At 39.5% G+C, this 26,716-nt stretch overlaps 1 protein-coding gene and 1 long non-coding RNA gene across 2 annotated transcripts; one reads left to right on the top strand and one right to left on the bottom strand.

Moving 5' to 3' along the window:
* Positions 1-1,693: 1,693 nt before the first annotated feature.
* Positions 1,694-4,890, top strand: LOC147384290 (LRR receptor-like serine/threonine-protein kinase EFR). The gene is made up of 2 exons (XM_086426858.1): positions 1,694-4,387; positions 4,485-4,890. The coding sequence occupies exons 1-2, from the start codon at positions 1,738-1,740 to the stop codon at positions 4,877-4,879; spliced, it is 3,045 nt and encodes a 1,014-aa protein (XP_086282984.1). The 5' UTR covers positions 1,694-1,737; the 3' UTR covers positions 4,880-4,890.
* A 1,894-nt stretch (positions 4,891-6,784) lies between these two features.
* LOC147384289 (uncharacterized) lies at positions 6,785-9,965 on the bottom strand. The gene is made up of 3 exons (XR_015173005.1): positions 9,832-9,965; positions 9,587-9,682; positions 6,785-7,439 (listed from the first exon to the last, which is right to left on the bottom strand). It is a non-coding gene; the product is annotated as an uncharacterized LOC147384289 (long non-coding RNA).
* Between the last annotated feature and the right edge of the window lie 16,751 nt (positions 9,966-26,716).

Raw genomic sequence — 26,716 nt, 5'->3', positions numbered from 1 at the left:
ATCCCAATTAAGGAGGAGCGAATGTAGACTGGATCTTGGGTGCATTGTAGCTCCCCAGATTTTTAAACACAGATCTCGAGAAAATTCGTAGGTCAACAAATAAAATAAATCTTTTTTTTTTAAGTTAGAATTTTTCGAAACCGATTACACCATAAGATCCGCATAAAAAAATTAAATGAAATAGATTATAAGATCGCGAAAATTGGAATTCGGGACATAGACTTTTTAATTAAAGTAAAACAAATTGAATAATGACCGTTACGTCCTTTTAACACTATAAATATTAAAAATCATGAAAATTTCAAAATTATTCCTCTATTTATTACATTTTCTTCGTCTAAAATAAAATCCTAGAGAAATCCTGCCCTCCCTCCATCTTTAACCTAGGTTTTCATCTATTTCGAGCATCCATTAGATGTTGGCGTAAAAGAGAAAAACGATTAGATCATTGCAACCTTTAAGAAAAAACAAAAAGCTAGGATTTTTGACAACATCCGATTTGAGACCTTCGACCCAACACAATTTTCTACGGTCTTCGAATATTTTTCGGTGTAAATTTAAGGTAGGGAACTTCTAAATCTTCTAATAGTCTTAGATTTCTATGCATTGTAGTTTTAAACCAAAAATCTATTATTTTATTTTTAAAAAATATATATTAAAAAAAAAAAACCATCGTTTTAAAGAATCTATGATTCTCGTTACTCCAGGCAAAGTTTTAGAGTTATCTTGTAAACTTGGCTGAGCACTCGTTACTTATCCATTTTCGACGATCTATATATCATTGGAAAGATTTGAAAGTCCCCTTTAAAGAAGAAAAATATCAGCAAAAATTTAAATAAAATTTTGTACTCAGGAAAGTCAACTTACAAACTCTCATGAGTCGTAGATCCTTTGCTTTGGGATGCACAAGAAAAAGATTTGTGATTCTTTAACTGTAATGTAAAGGCATCTGAAAAAAAGGGTATGAGATTATTGTTAGTCATTAAACAAACAATCAAAAAGGTAACATTACAGGTTTACACCCGTTCACCCAATAAAATGTTGGGGTCCACATGCAGATCACGTAGATTTATAATCACACACAACACTGTCCAAGAGGCGAGCACTCAAGTCATAAGATAAGAAACCTTCGGTTTTACTGGAATTACCTTTCGCTTAAGTCGTGATATATTAACATGCTTTTGGCACATGCACTTGACACACTTTTGATGTGGATATAAAGGGTAGGGATCAAAAACGGTATGGCAGGTGGCACCCCATTTCATGCCACGTGATATTTGTGGGACCGATGGACTGTATGGATATGTGGTCCATCCCTTAGTGAATTGGTGAAGTGTATCCACTGATATTAGAATTGTCTTAAGAATGATTTTGAATCGTTGGATTCAAACTCTTTTTCAAGAGTTTAGATCCAATGCATACAAGTTACCAAACGATATGATTTTTGGTATATATGTTCATCAAGGGATGGACCACATATCCATATGATCAGTGGGTCCCATAAATACCACGTGGCACCACCTGACCTTAGTTAGGTACGACACACTGCACTATATCCCTACCCTTTGTATCCATGCCAAAGTCAGTCAAGTGCCCGGGTCAAAAGCGTGTTAATTTATCACGACTCCTCACTTATTTCCAATATATGCCTTTTTCAACCAGGCACCCACTCTTTTGCCTATAAATACAAGTCACCATGCAATTGCAAAACCCACAAGAGAGCTGACATTTTTAATAATGATGATGAGTGCATTTAGTTTCTTTTTTCTGTATTCCATCATTTTCTTGCCCATTGGTTTACCAATAGGATCTGGCATTATCCTAAAAGGGAATGAAACCGATCGACTTGCCTTGATTGCGTTCAAGGATCTTATATCTGACGATCCTCAGGGAGTTCTGACCTCTTGGAACTATTCTCTCCATTTTTGTGAATGGCAAGGTATTACATGCAGTCGTCGACATCAAAGGGTGTTAATATTGAATCTCGATTCCCAAAGGTTAGTAGGATCCCTAACTCCGTATATTGGGAACCTTTCTTTCCTAAGGTCCATAAATCTTCAAAACAACAGCTTCCAAGGCGAAATACCCCAAGAAGTTGGCCATTTGTTCAGGTTACAAGAATTCAATATGACAAATAATTCTTTTGTTGGCAAAATACCAATCAGTGTGTCCCATTGCTCTGACCTCAGAATCCTTCGTTTACACGGAAACAAGTTTGTTGGGAATATACCCATTGAGTTTGGTTCTCTATCCAAGCTCATTTTTTTGAGTCTTTCTAAAAACAATCTAACCGGTTGGATTCCAACTTCCTTTGGTAATCTTTCATCTATTAAGATTCTTAATCTACAATATAATAGTATAGAAGGAGGTATTCCAAGTTCCCTTTGCCAACTAAAAAATCTAGTGTATCTAGCACTTGGTCCAAATATTTTGTCTGGTGTGTTTCCTCCTTGTCTCTACAATATCTCTTCTTTAGAAGTTTTTTCTGTAACAGATAACCAGCTAATTGGGAGTCTTCCACTTGAGATGGGCCTCAATCTTCCAAATATCCGTCAATTTCTTATTGGAGAAAATCATTTTTTCGGATCCATTCCTATATCATTGTTCAATGCTTCAAGACTCGAGATGCTTGATATCGATAATAACAATTTTGCTGGAAATGTCCCTCTTGAGGTTGGAAACCTAAAGGTTCTTCGAGTTCTAGATTTAGATTTCAATCATCTTGGGAGTGGAAAATTTGATGATTTGAAATTCCTCAATTCATTGACCAACTGCTCCAATCTAGAGATCTTGGTTTTCAGTTCCAATAATTTTGGAGGTAAGCTACCTAACTCTATTGCCAATCTATCAACCCAACTCACTCTAATATATCTTGCAAAAAATCAAATATTCGGAATCATTCCATCTGAAATTGGGAATCTCATTAACTTAATTGCATTGTTTACGCATGCTAACTTTCTCAATGGTAGTATTCCCAAGGAAATTGGGAAGCTTCAGAAGCTGCAAGTATTAGATTTAAGTTCAAATAGATTTTCAGGTTATATTCCTAATTCCTTGGGCAACATCACTCAAATATCTTATCTTAATTTGTCACATAATTCCTTAGTAGGAAACATCATTCCAAATTTTGAGAATTCTAAATTTTTACAGCGTTTGGATCTTTCTAAAAATTATCTTAATGGAACTATACCCAAATGGGTCATTGGTTCATCCTCACAGTTAATTGACCTTAATTTAGCTTATAATTCATTTAGCGGGTCAATACCTTTGGAAGTGGGTAACATGAAAAATCTTGTGGAGCTAAATCTTTCTGAAAACAATATGTCTGGAGAAATTCCTAGCACACTTGGTAATTGTTTGACCTTGGAACGCCTTTATTTGCAAGGTAATTTCTTTCGAGGACCCATTCCCTCATCTTTTAGTGCTTTGAAGGCCATTCAAGATGTAGATCTTTCACGAAATAACTTATCTGGAAAAATTCCTAAAGATCTTGACAACCTTCCCTTCTTGAAAAAATTGAATCTGTCCATAAATGATCTTGAGGGTGAGGTACCAATAAAGGGAGTCTTTCAAGATACAAGCGCATTTACTCTCTTTGGAAATAGTAAACTTTGTGGGGGCGTACCAAAACTTCAGTTACTTCCATGCCTCATTCAGAAATCTAAACAAAGACAAATATCCCTTGCTTTCAAGGTAACAATTGGTGCAATTCTATTTACAATTGTGGCTGCATCTCTTCTTGTTCTATATTGGAGGAGAAAGACAAGAATGAAACCTTCTTTAAATAATTTCTTGGGTGATTGGTATGAAAGGGTTTCTTACAAGGAACTTCATAAAGCAACAGAGGGATTTTCTTCAGCAAACTTAATTGGAATTGGAAATTTTGGCTCTGTGTATAAAGGAGTTCTTCATCAAGATGAAAAACTTATTGCAGTGAAGGTATTCAACCTTAATGTACAAGGAGGTTCAAGGAGTTTTATGAACGAGTGTACAACTTTAAGAAATGTCCGACATCGAAATTTGCTGAAGATCATAACTGCATGCTCAAGTGTTGACATTAGTGGTAATGATTTCAAAGCTCTTGTTTTTGAGTTCATGAGTAATGGGAGCCTTGAAGACTTGTTGCACCCAAGTGAAAACAGGAGGCATTCAAACTTTCATCAGAGACTAAGCATAACGATTGACATTGCTTCTGCATTGGATTATCTTCATAATCATGGCCAAACACCAATTATTCATTGTGATCTAAAGCCAAGCAATATTCTTCTTGACGATGACATGACAGCCCACGTGGCTGACTTTGGTTTGGTAAAGATTCTTTCTCAGAGCAGCGAAATGGAAACCAATCCAGTACTTATACAAGGTTCGGTTGGGTATATTCCTCCAGGTATTTATCAATCTTTTTAAGTTCATCTGGTAATTTTAATTGGTCCAATAACATGTTAATTTTTAACAAATTTGATTAAACAATGCATGTATTGCAGAGTATGGCATGGGTGCCGAGATCTCTAAGCAAGGAGATGTATACAGCTATGGAATACTTGTGTTGGAGATGTTTACGGGAAAGAGGCCGACAGATGAAATTTTTAGGGATGGTCTAAGCCTTCATGAGTTTTCAAAAATGGCACTGACTGGGCGAGTGATGGAAGTAGTGGATCCACGTTTACTTTCAGACGATCATAATGAAGTTACCAATGATTTTGGAAGTCATCAAAGATACAAGGCCACAGATAAAATGCAAGAATGCTTGATTTCCATATTTAAAATTGGAGTTGTGTGTTCTACAGAGTCATTGGGTGACCGAATGGAAATCAAAGATGTTCTCACAAAGTTGCATATGATTAAGAAAATGTTTCATGAAGGCATAATCCACTCATAGATTTAGGTTCAGTAATCCTTATCTTTTTTATTATTATTATTGTTATTTTGTACTTCTTTAGAATTATTTGGGCAAATCAAGACATTTTACTTTTCATACTGCCAAGTGTCTTTATACGAGCAAGATCCAAAAGTTTCACTTATGGATAGTCCTTCACAATTTAGTTTATTAAAATCCAAATAACGGGGTTTCCATCTGTAAGGAACTTTAGTAATTTATTTTTCGCTGATTGAAATTTCCAATCTTTCTGCAACTTCCATGATTTGCTGATTTTTAACCCCAATTAATCATTTTCCAAAAAAGACAATTCCCTGTGATATTTTACTAGGATTCCAAACACCAGCACTCTTTTTTATAGAAATTTTTTTTCTCAAAAATCCCACTGTTTTGTTTTTTCCACAAATGCCGAACAGTCGAAGACACCAAAGGTTAAAAACAAAGGAGTAAGATTTTCATGAGATTTAAATTAAATTCCAATCTTATTCAACTCTTCCATTAGAAATTCAACCCCGAACAACTGTGTGATTTCCAAATCCAACTAGAATAAGATGACTTAAAAAATAAGTGTTCAACAGATTCACATTCTGACCGAGAAAGATAGTAACAAAATTCCAAATGAAACAACTTGAGGAGCAATTTCATTAGATTATCCAATTGTAAGTTTATTTTGCAAAGCTAACCAAGCACAACATGCACGCTTGTTAAATCTAAATTTGTGCCAAATAAACATAGGACAATCCAACGAAGGAAAACCTATCACGAGATTTCTCAACTACTGAAGAGTTTAAATTGCTTCCAAACTGAAAGACCTTTCTCTGTCCAAACACTTCTGCCAGCTGTTTATCCAACAACCAAGGATCAGTCCAAAATTTAGCGACTCTCCCATTGTCGATTAAATTGCTAATTTTAATTTTTTCTGCTAAATGAGCAAATGATGTATTAATAGAAGAATTACAAGTGCTTTGCCCTTAATTTACTATTATGACAATTGGAAGATCCAACCTATCTCCCTAAATTTTTTTTTTTTACATTGATAGTAAAATTCATCTCTCACCAAGCATGTTGCACTTCCCAAGTAATTAGTTTTTATTCGATGAAGTCCTGTTTCCAAACGCCAAGGAATCGTTTCTCCGCGTAAAGCATTTACCAATAGCATAGAACATGTTTCAATTTGCAGACTGGTATCTCTTAAATTCAAAGTATCAAGGGCTGCTGAAAGCACTCAAAATTCTGCCCAATTATTTGAGTCCAATCCGAACCACCGACACCCAGCTTGAATGAAGGATCCACTGGTTCCTCTCAAGATATATCCCCCCATTAAGTTTAATCCGATTGATTGAAGGAGGCATTCATTTGATTTGAATCAACTTTCTTATCCAAGTGTGGCAAACCGGAACTTGCAAGGAATGAAGAATATCCTTCTCAGTAGCACTAGAAGAGTGCTTAAGGTTATGCACACATTGAAGTTCAACTAAGCATTTGGAAATAGATGGAACCACCGATTGAATATAAGCCAGTTTCTTCCAAGCAACAGATCCCAAACCAATGTCCAAGGCACCAAGAAACCACACAGTTGCTTATTGGGACGACAGTAACGTACTAAAGTTCAGCCAAAGGGATTGAACAAACTTACAAATAACAAAAAAAAGTGAGAGAGGGCCTCTTCCCCTTGACAATAGAGAGCACATGTGGAGGCAAAAGAAATACCCCATTTGCCGAATCAAGTCCCAAGCACTTCGAGAAGTAAAGTGCCTAGATTCAGTAGTCATCCAGATGATCTTATCCTCTCCACTGACGTGAAGATGAGAATTAAGAATTTCCTTCACAGATCAAGGCCTTATAATCTATAATTTAGCCCACATTATCTCGGCACTTATAAGATTCCCTAACTGAATTGTATTACATCTATGTCAATGGCTTACATGATTCATCAAATTAAAATCGACATAATTGCATGAAATATAATAATTTTGGAACAACTAATCACATGTGTGTTCAACTGTACAGGCTAAAGATCAGAAGCATAAAAAAGAACACATGTGAAGATACTCTAGCACTTATTAATGTAGAATCGGGAGGTTTGATCTCTGTCGACTGAGAACTTTCTCGATTTTTTCCTATTTTTTTTGTGATCTAATCTAAGTAGGCACAAAACAAATAATTATAATAACAATCTAAAGCTGCAAAATGCACAAAGACAATTTTACCCTTTAAATTTATTTTAATTCTGAAGGAGAGGGTATCTTTGGAAAATGAACAATGTTTACACATTACGATACCATATAGACATTTCGGAAAATGGAACCTGTTTCCCATATCTAAATTAAGAGGCTTTGAATAATATAGATTACAGATAATAAAAAAATGAATCAATTCTTAAACTGTTACAAATTACATTCAAATAATTTCAGAAATTTTGCAACAAACACATTTTTTTTCTTGATGAGGCTATGCAGTGGATCTGGGTATTTTATATTGTTTCTTGAGAAACTGAGAGGCTTCTGCTACCTTGCATTTCTAAACCACTTGCAGATTTCAGGTCATCAATTAACACTCAAGTCTGCGAAAAAGGAATAAAAATAATATTAAAATTAAAATAACAATAAAAAATATTGGAGTCAACCACAGAAATCCTATTTCGCCGTTCAATTATATCTCGAGTCATCATCATCAACTACAAGTCTAACCAAGGAAAAGATGGTGAAGAATAATAACTTTATATAAACCAAGGAGCCATTTTTTGATTTCTGGTGGGGATATTGTGGGATCTATTATTAGGGGCAAGGATATTTGCACCCACTTCAAACACATTTGGGGTGGGATGTATAGAGGTAAAAGTAGGAGCAGAGAGCAGAAATGGTGGGTGCAAATATAGCCCAGCCATTTTAATAGCCCTAATACCACATCTTGATTGATAGTCTGATTCGGTAAAAAAACAAAGCGTAGCAATTTTTCCAAGCTTGAAAACTTAACTCGAATGTCCATAAAGTTTAGTCAACTTGATGACTACTGAGTTGAATCAGGAAATCCAATAAAGTTCTTAATATTATAACACTTCTATCAATTTAAAATCTCAATCACATTTCTTTGCAGTATTCAAAAAAAGAACATTAAATAGAACACAACATTAAATAGAACATTAATGAGTCTGTACACAGATGATGATAGATTCACCTCAAAATTCTATGAAGTCAAGTCGGGATGGTTTGCTTGCCAAAGAAGCATTGGTGCTTGGGATTAGAAGGTTGGGTTTAATGAATCCCGTTCTTCTAGGTAACTGGTTTTGGAGGTTTGGCGAAGAGGAGAATAGCATTTGGAGGATGGTTATTGTGGTATGATTCAGAGTGGAAGATAAGAGCTTGGGAGCATAGTCACCAAAGTCTCCGACTTATTGAAAAAGTTGAGATTAAATCTTGACTTTTTCCATCACTGATCTAATCATGACCTTTCTAATGATAGGCGACTTTCATCATTAAATCACGAATAATGTGAAATAATGAGGATGCAAATGAGAATGACATTGATCTGATGTTCTGATTTGTTAATGAATCCTAATTCGGACAAATGATTGTGGTCTTTTTAATATCTTGAACAGTATAAACCTTGAATATGCTGTGAATCTGTGATTACTTCTTGTGGATGCATAAGTAATATCAACATGTGAATTCTAGATTTATCATTCTAGTTTATTATGGAACTTGATGATATAATATGGAAACAGCCACTAGTAGGTACGATTACATAGCCCTAACCTAGCTCGATTTTCCCCCGACTTTTTTCTGATATTTCCCGATTTTCCCCTTGCCGACTTAGTCCCAACTATGGTTGGGAGAGTAAGCAATCTAGATAACTTCATGGGTGTAGGTTATGGAAGGGGAATCTTAAACTCTTACCTGCTCTTTGTAGAAAATTTTGGTGCAGAGTTGGGGCCAGAAGTCATGTTCAGTTTTGGGAGGACATTTGGTGTGGGGATTCTTTGATGATCAGCTTTTCCAAATTGTTTGCAATATCCCAAAATAAAGGTATGCTGATTGTATCATTCCTCGTTGGGACTTCGGGTATAGAAGAGGTTTCAATGTCTAGGAAGTGGAGGTGGTTGCATTGTTGATGACACATATTGGCAATGTTTCGTTAAGGATGGGTGTGGAGGATGAAAGATCTTGAGTTGGAAGTCAAGATGGTGTGCTATCAATCAAGTCATTCTATATTTTTTTGTGCAATTGTGCATCTCTGTTTGTGGTGGTGTCCATTTGGGGCCTGAGGATTTCGTCAGAAGTGGCGTTCCTTATATGGTGTGTAGTGTTAAGGAAAATTCTTACAATGGACGAAATTATTAAGAAATTTTTCGGGGGCCAAATATTTGCCTTGTGTATGGTCAATGAGGAGTTGGCTGATCACACTCTTATTCACTGTTCCAATGCGCATTAGGTCTTGGAGTAATTCCTCAATTTGTTCAGTATTGTGTGTTGTCTGCCCCAGTCAGTGCAATCCTTGTTTATGTCCTGGGCTGGGTGGGTGTCTCCTTCAAGGACTCCAAGATAATTGGCTAGTGTTGAAATTAGACATACTTCTTGATGTTCAACACTAGAATCAAGGCAATCGATGGGGAGGCACCACATCAATAAAACTTCCTCTAAGACAAGCCTGTCAGCTGGGTTTCAGTTATGTTCAACTATCTAAGAAGAAAAGGGCAGCGCAAGGACTAACCTCACATCCATGCAACTTTATTATATGCCTGACACGCGACACTTGGTTTTCAACAACCCCTCGGGGAAGCCCGTCTCCACCAGATATGAAGAATTCCTGCAGCACAAACAGAACAATGTGAAGACTTTTGTTACCATTTTTCTTAAAATTGCAAACACAATGAGAATAATGAGAAGCAATGAATTTAGTTCTCTAAAGTTTGGCAGAAATATCCTCAATAGTACACAACAGAACTGTGAACGCACCTTCAAGATTTCTAGGTCTTCCTCTAATAATTTAGCATCGTTTGGGACGAAGTGACGGGATGGACCTCCATCTAATATCACCCTAAGTAAACCCTCTTGGCAAAGCATACAAACTGGCATCAAATTGAAAATTCTAACTTGGAATCTTAAAACAAGTAGGGTAACAACACAAACCAGTGATGATTGAAGGAGGCCTGTCACAATGCGATCTCTAAGTGGCTCGAGAATGACATCACATAATTGATTTAGTACCTGAAGCAATTGATAACGAATGCCCAGAGTGTTAAATAAAAATATTTAAAAGGACACATTACACTAAAAAATCTTGGCAGCTAGATGAACGATTTTTTCTCCCATCTCCAACATTCAATTCCTTAAGTGGGAAAGGCTACCCTTTCTATTGTAAGCAAATATTTTGATCAGGTGACTAGGTTTATTGATCTTGCCAACATACTCCATACCATGGTTTATAATGCTATCAGACAATGTATTAAATTTTAATTTGGGTATATATTTTTTTTCATCTTGGAGACGGAAATATTTCGAATAATAAGGAAATTTATGCAGTTTTCATTGAAATGATGAAAAAGTAGTGGAACTGATGGAAATATTGAGAATTTTTTTTATTGAAACATAACCACACACTTATAAATCATGCAATACAATAAACAAACATACGTAGTGTGGAAAGAAAAAAAAAAAAGGTCAACAATGTTCCACTATGTGGACACAGAAGAATTGACAGCCTGAAATTTGAAAACAACGCTATACTATACGGAAATGAGATTAAAAGTGACACATCAAGTACACACATCATAATATGTAAAACACTTCCTTAACAATCAAACTATTAGTACTGTCATGCATTATAAGATTTATTATTATTTTTAAATATGTATGAATAAATTACTAATATATCTAACCAAGAAGAAAATGAACAATTGTATGTGTGTGCTTGTATGGGCAATACTAATATACTTAGAGAAGAATTATGGAAAAGTAATTGTCAAGTCTCATAATGAAGCTTGACAAATATATATATTTATATATATTAATAAAATAGTGAATGAACATAAACACCCTTACATAGAAATAATAGAAAGTAAAAATAAATAAAAATATTAAACATAAATATTATTTCCATTACTCCCCATCAAGCTGGGGCAAATATATCAATTAAGCCCAGCTTGACAAGATGAGAATTAGTCACAGAAGGACCAATAGACTTCGTAAGCATATAAACAAGTTGATCTGAAGAAGTCACAAAGACTGTTTGAAGAGCATCAGATCGAACTTTCTACCTGAGAAAGTGAATATCAACCTCTATATGTTTGGTCTTTTCATAGAAAACTGAGCCAAAGGCAAGCATGATGGCAGACTTGTTATTACAAAATAAAGTGGAAGAATCAGAGACAAGAAATCCCAGTTCCGTCAGTAAAGATCTAAGCTAAATAAGCTCACAAGTGCCAAAGGCTATAGCCCGATACTCAACTTTAGCAAAAGAATGAGAAACTACACTCTATTTCTTAATTTTTCATGAGATCAAGTTACTACCATGGAAAGTACAGAAACCAGGGTAGATCTCCTATTTATAAGAGAACCAGTATAATCAACATCAGTGAAACAAAACAACTATGACTGAGCAATAGACGAGTAGAAAAGCCCAATACTAGGACGAGACACAAGTTGCGTAGAGTATGCATGAACTGACTGATTACACTAACCACAAAGGTCAAATCATGTCTAATATTAGTTAGATAAATCAAACGGCCTACGAGTCTTTGATAAGAAAAAATATTAGATAAAAGATCACTGGATTCAACATGTAGACGATGATTCTGATTCATAAGAGAGAAAGCAAGATGACAACCAAGCATCCCAGTGTCCTAAAGATAATTCATTGTGTATTTGCGCTTAGATAGCAAGATACCACGGCGAGAGCTAGCCACTTTTATCCCCAAGATGTACTTAAGGGGACTCAAGTCCTTAACCTCAAAAGCACGATCTAATAGCATCTTTACTTTGTCAATCCACTGTGCATGATCTCTAATCACAATAACATCATCCACATAAACAAACAAAAATAATGCAACAACCATCAACTCCTCGACAAACAAAGCAAGTATTATCTGAGTGGCATCCGAAAAAACTCCATAGATAAAATAACTTCAAAGAAATACTAAAACCAGGCTAGCGGGAACTACTTCAGACTATACAGAGATTTGAGGAGACGATAGACCTTCCCCGAAAACGAAATCCAAGAGAGGGGTCCATGTAAATAACCTCAGTCAAATCACCATTCAAAAAGGCATCTTCATATTGAGTTGGTAAAGAGGACACGGATGACATGTAGCTAAAGAGATAAGAAAACGAACAGTGGAGAGTTTTTCTACAGGAGCAAATATAGCACTTAAAATCTTCCCCTGGAGTCTACGTAAAACCCTTAGCAATAAGACGTGCCTTGTACCGATCAATAGTGCCATTTGTGAGATATTTAACAGTGAAAACCTATTTACAACCAAAAGTCTGCTCCCCAAAGGGTATGAGAACAAGCGCCCAAGTGTGATTTTTCTGCAAAGCTTCCATTTCAACAATCATGGCTCCATTTTAGTTAAGATCTCGCAACGCCTTTGATACAAATCGAGGAACCTCGAATAGAATCAGTAGCGGCAAGGTAGGATTGATATTAGGGAGAGAATCCCTGATAAGAAACAAATTGGGTAATAAGATGATCAATAACACGTTGCCATTTACCATTACGAAACGCAATAGGCAAGTGAGAGTCAAAAATATAAAGAATAAGAGGAAGAGTAGAAAAGGGTATACTTGAGTCCAAAGAGGAGGTTGGCAAGGTTAGAGAGGGGCGAGGGCAACGAAAGTAAACCTTAAGTGACTGCGAAGATGAAGTTGGAGAGAAAATCGAAGATGGTAGCACTATAGGAGAGGAATCCTACAAAAAAGATGTAGCATGAAAATAGGGAACATTTTCAAAAAAGGTGACATCCAAATAATGAATTACACAATGAGAATTGGGATCATAATAGCGATACCCCTTTGAGATAGACGAATAACCCAAGAAAACAAACTGAATGGTTTTGTTATCTAATTTCGTGCGATCAGGGGTCATGTCCTAAACAAAACAAATGCATCCAAACACTCTAGGAATAACGGAGAAGATAATGTTATCAGGTAGAAGAACATGAAAAGGCACTTGTCCCCACTAAGGTGCTACTTGGGACGCGGTTAAGAAGAAAAATCGTAGTGAGGACTATCATATTCCAGTATAACTTGGGAACATATATCCCTCGAAGAAGACAACGAACGATACTCATGAGGTGGCGATTCTTACGTTCTGTCACCCCATTATATTCAAGAATGTAAGGATAACTCAACTGATGAAGCATACCATGCTCATGAATGGGATTGAATCCCATAAAAATATATCGCCCCTCCCCCTTCCCCCCCCCCTTTATCAAACCTAAGAGATTTAACAATGATGTTTTACTGAGTCTAAATCATTTTAAGAAAATTAACAAAAATAAAAAGCACCTCAGAACATGAATGCATCAAATAAACCCAAGTATAACGAGAATAGTCATCAATAAATGTAATATAATATTTATGAACATTAAAAGCAGTAACAAGGGAAAGCCCCCACACATCAAACGAAACTAAATCAAATATTTCATTAAACCAATGCATGCGAGGAATAAAAGTAGATGTGTATGTAAAAAGCTCACGCACAGAACACTAAAACTTGTGGTCACTACAAGAAGTTTTTAAAGCAGGAAATAAATAACATAAGTACTGAAAATTAGCATATCCTAAGGGAGCATACTGTAGACGCGTGATTTCGTCATTATGATGACTACATCTACAATGATTTGGAGTCGCCACCATTCAAGTTGGAAGTGGGTGTGAATGGTCACCCGGGGTACATTTTCCAAAAGATGAGATTTTTGGCATTTTAGTGACTCACAATGGATAAGGGGTAGTCAAACCTCGAGATTTGGGTAAGCGGCTCGGTTGGAGAAAAGGGAAGGTGTTAGGCACCCTTTCCTCCCCGCCACGTGGCGGTAACCTCAAATAACTCGATCATTTTTTATTTTTAAAAGAAGGTGAAAAAATGTGCCACGTGGGTGCATATGTTCCCTAAGTAGGGATTCATTTTCGGCTTGATCATAGGGTCATTTCATTAATGGAAATGACCCTTATGAACCTTAGCCTTGGGGCCCAATCATCAAAAGGGGTAAAATAAAATAGAAGAAGGGGGTGTTAGAAGAGGAAAAGAGTAGAAGGTTAGAGAAAGAGAGGGGGGTGTGCTTCAAACCCACCTTGTATCTTGTTTCTTCTTTTCTTCTTCTTGCTTGGGTCTTCTTGAGTCCTTAGTATAATATGAGAGTGTGAGAATGGGAAGAGGTGATTAGAGAGAGTAGGGATTTCTTTTGTTTTAGTGAGACTTGTAGATAATTTGTGAGAGAGAGTTGGTAAACTTGGTGAGAATTGGTGATGGTTATTAGTAGAGAGAGTGTTGGGGAGAAGTTTTGTAATGAGAAGTTGGGGGCCATTTTTGGGAAGAGGATGAGGGTATTTATAGATGTTTAGGAGTTATTTTAGGGATATAATGGGGTGAAGTGAAGAAAATGGGTAGAATGGTTATGAGTTTGAGAGAGAAGTGGGTGTAATTTAGAGGAGATGGGAGGGTATTTAGGTAAGGGGGGTTAAATAGGTGAGTTTTGACCCAAATGGTTTGGATCCTACCCAACCCATTTGGGTGGAGTGTTTGGTGAGGTAAGTTTAAGATGGTGGTTGAGATTAAATGGTGTTTGGTTTAAGAGAATGAAGGATTTAAAGAGGTGGTTGATGATATTTTGGGAGGATGAAGGAGATGATGCCATGTGTTAAGGTGGGTGGAAATGAAGGGTTGGGATAGGTTGATGGGAGAGGTTGAGTGTTTGACTTGAGAGGATGGTGTAGGTTTAGGTTGTAGATGTAGGTTTTGTGATGAGGGTAGATTAGGGGAGGTATAGGTTAGGGGTGTGGGTAGATGTGTTTGATTTGAGAGAAAAGGTGATGGGTTGATGTGTGGGTAGATGGGATTTAAAGCAAATTAATGGGGTAGGTAGTTGGGTGAGGGAGGTGAGATGGGGTGATGACATGTGTCATCTTTTGATGATAAAAGAGTGATTGGTTGATGTGGGTTGTGGTTTATGGGTTAGGGTTGTGGGTTGGATAATGAATTGGATATGGTTAATGATTTGTGGGCTTTGTAGTGTTGGGCTTGGATTTTAGAAATGGTTTTTACGAATACGGAGGCGGAGCGGTGATAGTAGAGGAGGGGTAAGCATCTCAAGTCTCACCTTTTTAATTTTTAATTTTTTTAGATTTTTGCAATCATTAATTTGATCAAAAATGCCACGTGTTGGCGAATCGGGCTTTTTAGGCCCGTTGGTGAAATTTATCGAAAATTTGACGTTTTTTATTTTGGAAGCGGAGCGGTGAATGTTGGGAAGTCGTAAGGTAGGCCGAGTCCTTTTGGTGGCCTCCTAAACCATTGAGAGGTCTTAGGGGCCTCGGTTTGGTGAAAATGTCCATTTTCAATGAGTTGGGCCCTTAAGGCCCGTTGGCCCATTTATTTGGAAAATCGATATTTTTGGGCCCTTTCGAGAAGTGGCCCGTTCAAATTGAGGTGTCTACAGCTGCCCTTCTTTGCAGGAATTGCGTGCAAAGAACTGCAAAGAATAGACTAAACCCCTATTTGTACGGGCCAGAAAAATTCTATAAAAACACGATCTTGAATTATCGGTTGTATTGAAGATTTTTGTGGAAAATGGTTACTCAAGCACGGGGTCTGACAGAGTTTTGCCTTATTAATTCATTGATCTCGATGGCGCGGAGCTCGTGTGAGATCTTTGATTTGATGAAAATTTGATGAGTTTTGAAATCCGACTATTTCTTCGATCGTGTTTTGACAAATCGGAGTTGAGTGCAACTCGAGAGGTTTTTTGAAATTCTTTTGATTTTTTTTTTTTTTTTTTTTTTTTTTTGTTACCTTCTTTTGTTGATTTTGCTCTGTTTCTATCATACGCTAACCCTCTCAATTCATGCATTGTCCTTTGATACCTTTGATCCTTTCAACGGTGCAAGCACTGAGGTTGTTAGCAGTCGCCACAAATCCAAGAGAGTTTTGCAGTTGGAGCACAAGCAATATGGTTGTTAACAGCTGTCACTGATCCAAGAGAGAGTTTTGCAGTTGGAACCGAATCGACCAAGACCTGTTGCATTGGTGCTACTCTCTTGTAATATCAACATGTTGTTCTGACTGGAATTTGGAGTATTTACTCGCAGTAGAGAAACACAGTTACCAGGATCTCTACCATTAGCAATATGTGCCATTTCTTGAACAGCACCGCCTTTAGAAAGAATGTCCCACTCTTTTCTAAAGTTCTCATCGCGAAGGAAATTGAAAACTCCCTTTGGTGAGACTGGAAGCCAGAAAGAAGTAGCTGCACTTAGCACAATACCAGGAGGCCCGCTGAGATCATCTATGCTTTTTCCAATCATGGCCCTTACATCTTCAACGCCACTTCCCGATGATGTTGTCCATGTGTGAGTAGTAGAAGCACTTACACTAGAACAAAAACTCATCACCATTCTTTCAGCTAACTTCAACGTATTTTTTCGCCCTTCTCGACTTGTGATCACACCAACATCTCCAGCGGGCATGTTACTAGCCATAACATTTGCAAGGCGTTCACATTGTTGATCTAGGGTAGCAACCCAACGCTTTGCGCCAAACCCAAGGCTGGAGTTTAACCAGTGTTTTATATATACTATGAACTGCTTTATCATCCACTTCTACGTGTTCGACCCATATAACCTTGGAGTAACCATTTGGCATTTCTTGGATTTACACAACCTGATGGCCTTCTTCGACATCTCGATATCAGGCTAGGATACAAATGATCCAAGAAAACATCGACCACCGTCCAAATCCCCTTGACATGTTGTTTACAATACCTTACAAAGAAATTTTCTCAAGTCAGAACCAGAGGTGAAGGGACTTGAAATTCTACTGTCATCACTTGAAGGGCTCCATTCTAGTTTTCTGCTACGCCTATTGATACAACTTCAAGAGTTGTTACTTTTGAAACAATGTTAGAAAACACGGTGGACCACTGATTCACATCCATAAGGATCTCGACAAGGTTAATGTGATTCATGATAACAACGGCAGTTTCTCGAGAAACTTCTGATTTCGATAGTTTTGGTCCAATTCCCCTCGGAAATATTTGTATGTACTCATCTTCACTTAGAATCTCATAAGCATCGTTACGGCCACGCATCCATAAGGATTTCCCTAGTTAGGTCATTCTTATAAACTCTTCCATTTGCTACAACTGTAAGTTCGATGATCAATGGTTTATCTACCTCAGTAGCCCCGGAGAGTGATCTCAGGAGGGGTTTGCCTGCGGTCCCTTCTTCGATGTCTTCGCGTCTTGTCTAGTGAGTCGTGATGATGAGTCAGGCTAAAAAGTTGATGATGAGTCGGACTGCCCGAATCCGTGCTTTGTAGGAACGCCTTGACTATTTTTACAGAATGTTGAAAGATTAATGCAAAGAAAATAGGTTTTGTACTTACTTGACCTCAGGTGTATCTAATGCTTTGAAAACTTGAAGTTTGAATAAGTCCTAGAATTTTCATCATCGGCCAAAATAGTAATTTTTCTTTTTTGAAATTTTATGAAATATCTTTATCAAATGAGTACGATAAATTCAAAGTTTGTAAAACCTTTGGTTGCGACGATATTGGTGTTTTTGCCAATCACCAAGGATATAAACGTCAATTACTCTTTTGATTCCTTTAGAGTCATTCCCAGTGCTATGGTATTGGAAGACTATTTTGGGTCTCGGGATTTTGGAAAGATTTTGCCGTTCACAGTTTATACTCTTGCGGGCCAGGAGTTTTTTTTTTTTTTTTTTTTTTTTTTTTTTTAACCTTTATTGCCCCTGATGCCCATTACGGTTTTCATCAGACCCGGTTTCCACATTTTTACGCATCGACGTCCTTTTTGGGATTTTCATCGTGCTGGTGGCTTTGATCTTGCCATAGTCTGATTCTTTTACTCATAGCGCCCTTTCAGGTTTTCACTATGCCCTTTCAGACCATGCTTGTATTTTTCTAAATTTTTCATTACAATTCTGCTCGGAATCTCTGTGTCTTTGTGGCTTGGTGGCTTAAGTTGAGCTGCAAGATTGACGACTCTACTCTTGTAGTGGTACTCTTTCTTGAGTAATAGATCTAGATTCCCCTCTCGAGCTTGCTGACGACTATTCGTGGTTTGACAACTCAAGTTGAGCCGCGAGATCGACTACTCTACACTTCGAGTACTCTTTTTTTTTCGAATATCCGATCTGGATTCCCCTCTCGAGTCTTCCAACGACTGATAAGACTTTGAGGTCTGGACCAAGTTGCAAGATCATTGGTGTTGCCACTGTCGTTATGTTGCCCTAAAACATTTCCTGATCAAAAAGGACTTTAAGTAGGACGAAATGTTGGCTTAGGCTTATGGTAGTGGAAGGTTACAAAAAGGTTAAGGTCTGGATCCTAGTTTATCTAAAAGTGGAATAAACATGGGGTTCGTCTATTTTTATTTCGAAAAAGTGATCTATGTCTCCTCCCAGCGTCTCTCGAACTTGTTTAGGCTGGAGATTTGGGTCGAGCCAAGATCAAGTGTTCGAGTTTTTGATTTTCTTGATTTTTTTATTTTTTAGCCGTTCACAGTTTATCCTCATGCGGGCCAGGAGTACTTTTGATGCTTTTGATTTTTCTATTTTTTTCTGATTGATTTTTTTTTTTTTTTTTTTTTGTAGTTGTTGACTTGTCCCAGTCTTAGGTTAAGAAATGAACGTGATGGCTCAAAAGGGTTGACTAGGGTGTGATGGTTTTGTTTGGGATAGCAAAAATGGCCTTTCGTCATCTCAAGGTCAGGTCTTAGGCGTAATATTTCTTAACAGTGTCAGCATTGATCGGTTGCGGGAAGACTTGTCCGTCCATTTCTGTAAGAATCAGAGCTCCTCCTGTCATTACCTTCTGTACGATGAATGGTCCCTCATAGTTTGGTCTGAATTTTCCTCTAGCGTCTTCTTGAATTGGCAGAATCTTCTTTAAGACCAAGTCTCCTGGCAAGAAATCCCTAGGCTTAACTTTCTTGTTATAGGCACGAGCTATTCGTCGTTGATAGATCTGTCCATGGCAAATGGCTGCAAGGCGTTTCTCTTCAATTAGATTCAACTGATCGAACCGAGCTTGAATCCATTCAGTCTCATCTAACTCTGCTTCTTTTAAGATTCGGAGGGAGGGAATCTCTACCTCGACGGGTAAGACTGCTTCCATTCCGTAGACCAATGAATACGGAGTTGCCCCAGTTGAAGTTCTGAACGAGGTTCGGTAGGCGTGTAGTGCAAATGGCAACATGTCATGCCAATCTTTGTATGTAACTGCCATCTTCTCGATTATTTTCTTGATGTTCTTGTTGGCTGCCTCGACTGCTCCATTCATCTTAGGTCTGTAGGGTACAGAGTTGTGATGGGTGATCTGGAAGTCTTCGCACATTTTGATCATATCTTTGTTCTTGAAGTTCTTAGCATTGTCAGTTACCAATCCGCTCGGAAGTCCATACCGGCAAATGATGTTGTTCTTGACAAACTTCATGACGTTGCTCTTGGTAACATTGGCGTATGATGCAGCTTCTACCCATTTTGTGAAGTAATCGATAGCAACAAGGATGAAACGATGCCCATTTGCAGCTTTTGGCGAGATCTGCCCAATGACGTCCATGCCCCAGAATGAGAAGGGCCAAGGAGTAGTCATATTATGTAGTTCTGAAGGTGGGGCATTGATCTTGTTGGCATATATTTGGCATAGATGGCATTTGCGGACATGCTGATAGCAGTCACTTTCCATTGTCGACCAATAGTATCCCATCCTCATGATCTTCTTAGCAAGCATATGACCATTCATGTGAGGTCCGCAGACTCCCCCATGTACAGTCTCAATTAGTCGTTTCGCTTCTGTTTCTGCCACACACCTAAGTAAGATCTCATGGTGCGACTTCTTGTACAGAATACCGTTGCTCAAGAAAAATTGTCCTGCTAGCCTCTGAATGGTCCTTCTATCATTTGGCGTTGCGTCTGAGGGGAGTGTTCGATCTTCAAGATATGCCTTGATGTCAAAATACCATGGCTTTTCTTCAGATTCTTCTACTTCGACGGGTAAGCAATAGGCTGGCTCATCTTGAATTCTAATCTCAATAGGGTCGATGATTAGGTTTTCCGAGATGTTGATCATAGAGGCCAGTGTAGCTAGTGCATCTGCAAACTGATTCTTAGCTCTCGGCATGTACGTGAAAGAAATCCTGTCGAAGCGTGAGCTTAGTTCTTCCAGATACTCGTGGTAAGGGACCAGTCTTTGCTCTCGGGTCTTCCATTCTCCAGTCGTCTGATAGACTACTAAGCTTGAATCTCCGAAAACATCGATTTCATCTACCTCGAGATCCAGTGCTGCCTTCAATCCTGCTATGCATGCTTCGTATTCAGCCTCATTGTTGGAACATTGAAATTTTAGTCTGATTGCGATTGGTACGTGGGATCCATCTGGCTTGATCAGAACTGCCCCTATTCCGTTTCCTTTCTGATTGGCTGCTCCGTCGAAGTACATTTTCCAGCCTGGTTCATCATTATCGTCTTCAACCTCAGTGATCAGTATGGCTTCGTCAGGAAAGTTCGTCTTTAATGGCTCGTAGTCAGGCAACGGGTGCTCGGCTAGGTGGTCGGCGATTGCTTGCCCTTTGATGGCTTTTTGAGTGACATAGGTGATGTCAAACTCAGATAACAATAGTTGCCATTTTGCAGTACGACCTGTTAATGCTGGTTTCTCGAAAAGATACTTCAGGGGGTCCATTCTAGCAATAAGCATAGTTGAGTAACTAAGCAGATAGTGGCGTAGTCGTTGAGATGCCCAGACTAATGCGCAGCAAGTCTTCTCAAGTGTTGAATATTTTGCTTCATACTCGGTAAATTTCTTGCTGAGATAGTAAATGGCTTGTTCTTTCCGTCCTGATTCATCGTGTTGCCCTAGCACACACCCCATTGACGTTTCTTGTACCGAGATGTACATCAGCAAAGGTCGCCCTAGAGTAGGAGGGACTAGGACTGGTGGATTGAGCAGATATTGCTTAATCTTGTCGAACGCTTCCTGACAGTCCTTGTTCCACTTCTTTGGCGTGTCTTTCCTTAGTAGCTTGAAGACTGGCTCACAGATAGGCGTAAGCTGAGCAATAAACGACTAATATACTGTATCTCCCCAAGAATGCCCGAACATCTCTCTCTGAAACGGGTGCTTTCATCTCGAGGATATACTTGGTTTTTGCCGGATCTATCTCGATGCCTCTTCTGCTGACGATAAAACCCAGTAGTTTGCCCGATGTTGCCCCGAATACACATTTTGCAGGATTTAGCCTTAAACTGTATTTCCTCAGCCTGTCGAACAACTTCTTTAGATTTACCAGATGATCTTCTTCAATGTCGGATTTAGCAATCATGTCGTCTACGTAGACCTCCATTTCCTTGTGGATCATATCGTGGAATAGTGCGGTCATTGCCCGTTGGTAAGTCGCCCCTGCGTTCTTCAGCCCGAATGGCATGACTTTGTAGTGAAAAGTACCCCATGGTGTGATAAACGCAGTCTTTTCTGGTCTTCTTCCGCCATTTTTATTTGGTTATAGCCTGAAAAGCCGTCCATGAACGAGAACATGCCATGCCCTGCTGTACTATCGACTAGAGTGTCGATGTGTGGAAGTGGAAAATCATCCTTAGGACTGGCCTTGTTTAGGTCCCGATAGTCAACACACATGCGTACCTTCCCATCTTTCTTGGGTACTGGGACAACATTAGCCAACCACTCAGGGTACGTAGAGACTGCAAGAAATCCGGCTTCGAACTGTTTCATGACTTCGTCCTTGACCTTGAGGGTCCATTCTGGCTTTAATCTTCTCAATTTCTGCTTGATCGGCTTGCTTCCGGAGGCAATTGGTAGCTTGTGCACGACAAGATCTGTGTCCAATCCCGGCATATCCCTGTACGACCATGCGAAGACATCTTGATAATCTTGTAAGAGTTTGATCATTTCTTCCTTTTGTTGTGACGTTAATAAGGCTCCGATCTTGACAATTCGTGGGTCCTCTTCGGTACCAAGATTGATTGAATCTGTATCCTCAATGTTTGGCTGAACACCTTTCTCGTGGCGTTCTACCAAGTCTTTGATTTCTTTAGGCGGGTACTCCATTTCGTCCTCAGACTCTTCTTCGATCCCCATGAGGTCAAAGTCGAGTTCAAGATCGAAATCATACTCGTCCCTTTCAAATTCTGTTTTATCTAGGTGCTCATTTGATTGAGACATATCCCTTGAAAACTCTTTTTTGATTTTTGGAAAATATCTATTTTTTTGCAATTTTGAAAGCTTTTTGATTTTTTTGACTTTTGATAAATTTTTGATTTTTTTGCTTTTTGAGGAATATTTGTTTTTTTGTTGCTTTTCGAATACCTGAAATAAGAAGAACAATCATGCGAATTCGTTAATAAAGATAGGGAGCCCTCAAAACAGTCTTTACCCGAGGACGAGGGCTCGTTATGATCCTCGGGCAAACTAGATTCGTTTAACGGAGTTTTTTTTTTTTTTGGAGGCCTCAACAGCCTCAAGGGTCAATGGGAATTCCTCCCAATTGTTCAGAACTTCACCTTCTCTGAGGGGGCGGATGAGATGCGAAAGTGATGTGTTGGGTGATTTGGTCGGTGGTTCGGAGATAACCATGATCTCCGATTGATTTTTGTCAGATGGGGGCATGGTCCTCCCAAACTTGGTGGGGCGACGACTGATGCCCAGTCAATGCCAGATGAAAATGGTGATTTTTTCTCTTGGTTCGTGGTAGTTTCCACTTTGGTTGATTTTAAAACGGTCTCGGATAGACTTTCGTTGGAATCCCCATTGAATAAGACATCAATGCCTTCTACGAAGGATGGTTGGGACTCAACAACTGAGTCTTCTTGAAAGTGCAGTGGTTTGATTTTTACCCTTTTTGGCCTTTTTGCTGGTGGTTCCGATAGGTTGTCGGGTCTGATATGAGACTTTGAGAAGCTAACGCTTGTGAGGGACTCGGCCGAGGTTCCAGACATTCGATTCCCGATTTTGCTTTCTTGCTAGTCGAAGTTCTTTTTCTTTCTTTCATTTCTGCTAATATCCTTCTTTGTGGGCCTAAACCCCAGACCAAAATAAGTAGTATCCTTTTTGCTTCGACCGGTTAGTTCTCCCTCTTCCTCTTCCTCCTGGTCCCAACCCATGCTTGGGTCGATAACCTGCCCTCTTCATGATCCGACCAATCATAGGTTTGGTCTTGATAGCTTTGCTCTTACCTTCTCCTTCCCTTTTCGATGATGATTGACAGCCGCGAATTGGTAGAATGGTAGAGTGCTTTGTCCTTCGTCATCTCTATGTCAATAAATGGCACGTCCGGAGCTCTCCGCCGGGATAAGATTTTCTGCCAAAACGGATATCATTCTCTGTCCCATGATGAATTGACTCTTTGGTGTAGAGAAGACGGTACTGCCCCTGCATATGGATCCATGGCCTGCCCAGTAATAAATTGAAGGTTGTCGGTATTTCCATGACTTCAAATGTTACTTCGAAGGTACACGGGCCTATTGTGATGGGTAAATTCACCTTCTCCTAGAGAATCTCTTCTTGAGCTGTCAAAGCCTCGGACGACCTTGTTGTTGGCTTCACATGAGACCAATCAGCGTTGAGCTTCCGGAAGGTTTCAAGTGGACAAACATTAAGCGCTGAGCCATTATCAATCAGCACCCTGGCAACCATCATGCCCTTGCATATGACCATGATGTTTAGTGGCTCGACGTGCCCCGTTCCTCCAGGCACAAATTCATCTTCAGTGAAAATAATGGGATTGGGGGCCATTATCTGGCCAATCGTTTGTTCTAGTTGCGTAGGTGAGGTGGTTGCAGGTACATGCGATTTTTCCAAAACTCTCAGTAATGCCTCTTGGTATTCTTCTATTCTTCTGACTTTGTATTAGACCTAGGATACTGATTTGAGCTGGCTGTTTGTTCAATCTGTCCACTATATTATGCTCTCTCTTGAGGATGAGCTTAATAAAGTCTGTGGCTTCTTCGTCTGTCACTTTCACTTTTTCTTCCGTCTTCTCCTCCTTATACAGCTTACCCTTTCCCTTTGCTTCTCTTTTCTCTTCGTCGGTCACCCCTTTGCCTTCTTCCTTGATTTTCACCCCATTTTTCGATATTTTTTTGTACCGCCCTGCCCTTGTCATATGCTCAATGTCGGCCACCATTGCTTTCTTCATGGCTTCAACCCCGGAGGTTGTGGTGATGGTTGTCTCGTAACTCCAGGGAACTGCCTGGATAGAGTTATAAGGGAATGGTTTGGGTGAGTGTATGGTCATGGGAGGTGGATCGGGTTTTACATTGAGGATGAGAGGTGGTGGCGATGGTTTTGATGGAGTGTATGGGATGATGAGCGGTGGTCGTGAAGACGAGGTGTATGGTATATGGAGAGGGGGTCGAGTTGATCCTTGGGAATATGGTGGTGTGTAGGGTATAACAAGGGGAGGTCGGGTTGAATTTTGATGATGGGGTGATCCGTAAGGTATAACTAAAGGTGGTCGGGTAGCGGTATTTTGATGAGGGGGATGGATAGTGGTGAGGTTGGCCATTCTGAGAGGTAGCTGTGAATTCTGCGATGAATCTGTATAACGGTTGACTGTGTTAACCGTTGACGTCCTTGATTCCTTCGTGAAGCGTACCCTGACTTTTGCACCGATAGGTGCTATCAAATCCGAGGGATTGAAGTCGAGTTCTCCACATACAACATTTACCCTATGCCCACTCCCCTCTCCATTGTGAGTAGGTAGGGGGTTTTGGTTGATGTTTTGTTGTTGGGGTGGGTTGGCAGGCCCATCTAGGATGAGAGCCTTTTTATCGATCAGGTTCTGTACTTGATGCTTGAGCTGCCAGCATTGATCTGTGGAGTGCCCTGGTGCACCCATGTGGAATTCACAGAGCAGGTTAGGGTTGTACCCTGGCCCTTTCACAGCCTCAGGATTTGGTGGACGTTTTACCAGATATTCTCCTCTGAGTAAGAGTGGCAGTAATTCTGATAGTGTCATGGGCAATCTGGTAAATACTCTGTTTACCCTGTTAGGTCGTGCCTGCTGTGGTTTTGCCCATACTGTGGTGCTGGTTGTGCTTGCAGAGGAACTGTCTGAAAGGGGTTCTGTGGTGCTGGAGCCCAAGCAGCTCGAGGTACTGGCGCCCAAGGGACTTGTGGTGCCTGCGGCCTCTGAACTGGTGCCTGAATGAAAAGAGGTTGGCTGGGTTGTACATTGTTGACTTGAGTTCCTCTTTCTTTTTGACAAAAGGCACGAACTTCTTCTGTGCCGATGTCCCTGCCGCTGCACTTAGGGCTGTGAAGTCAAATATTAAACCAGTCCGGATCCCGTCCTCGACCCGGTCTGCCACTTGAACTAAATTTGAGAAGGTGCCTGTGGTGTGTCCAACTAGATGAGTATAAAAGGCATGCCCTAGTGTTGAGATGAACGTGGTGTTCATCTCTTGTTCAGTCATTGCAGGCCTCACTTGTGAAGCAGACTCCCGCCATCTCTGGGCGTACTCTTTTACTGTTTCCCTTTGCTTTCTAGTCATCTTGGCCATATCATTTCGATCCAAGACCTACATCTGTGTTGAACCGATAATTATGCCAGAACATTTCAGCCAAGTCTTGCCAACTTTTGATAAGCGTATGGTCCAATCCGGAAAACCATTTAAGTGCTGGCCCTGTCAAGCTTCTTTGAAACAATTGCACCAGTAGCCTGTCATCTTCGCCGTATTGGCACATGGATCCGCAGTATAGTTTTAGATGTGACAGAGGACACCCCACCCCATTGTACTTCTCAAACTCCGGACATTTGAACTTGGCCGGCAACTGTGCATTAGGATAAAAGCAAAGGTCCCTGAATCTTGTCCCTCCTAAAGTATTTGCACCCTTCATTCGTCTCATTTCTTCTTGGAGAGACTCTATCTGCTGGGCCATTTTGTTATCAGTGGCATTTTTGGCCTCAGGCACCCTGAAGTCACACTCATCATCTGGGATTACCACCGGGGTGGTTGATTCTGTGGGATGTAAAGTGGAGGGCCCTGATACATTGGCACCGTAGGAGGTGGGGTGGTCTGTTGATCTGGTCGTGTCTGTTCAAGGGGTTCCGGATTTGATCCAGATGCTTGGTGCTGAGCGGCTTGCGCTTGTAGGAAGTTAGTATTACTAAAAACAGCCATCAACATTTGTTCTTGTCTTTTCGTTGTTTCTATTAGCTTCGCTATCATTGCATTAGCTTCAGCAAGTTCACTTGTCGCAGGTTGTGGGTCCTCTGAGTTGCTCATAGTTGATGTAGTAGATCGAAGGAAATACGGAGGCTTCTCAGGGTGTTTGTACTTCTTTCGTTTGGCACCTTTGGGTACAGAAGACCAAGCATTACTATCTTGTTTACAAAAAGAAAAATGCTTGACATTTCATTAGGTCGGGTAAAGTTATTTATTTTAAAGCAAACGAGTTTTAAAGAAAGAGTTCTTTGGCTTGGAGCCGACATTAACGTGAGTTGGCATCAACACGGGACTGGCAAAATATTTTGAAAAAGAATTACATCAGCACGGAGCTGGCATCGACACGGAGTCGGGTAAAATAAAAAACGATTTCATCAGCACGGAGCTGGCATCGACACGGAGTCGGTAAAAATTTTAAAAA

Source organism: Akebia trifoliata, chromosome 15 (assembly GCF_017979445.1).
Source record: "Akebia trifoliata isolate Shusen 1 chromosome 15, ASM1797944v1, whole genome shotgun sequence".
NCBI lineage: Eukaryota > Viridiplantae > Streptophyta > Magnoliopsida > Ranunculales > Lardizabalaceae > Akebia > Akebia trifoliata.
The sequence above is the reverse complement of the archived record's forward strand: the minus strand, read 5'-3'. Positions and strand labels throughout refer to the sequence as shown.

What these genes read in the sequence shown, in the direction of transcription:
- LOC147384290 (XM_086426858.1), top strand. Translation starts at nt 1,738, where the DNA reads ATGATGATGAGTGCATTTAGTTTCTTTTTTCTGTATTCCATCATTTTC. An exon ending in GGTTGGGTATATTCCTCCAG is followed by an intron (nt 4,388 to 4,484) that starts GTATTTATCAAT and finishes CATGTATTGCAG; the next exon opens with AGTATGGCATGGGTGCCGAG.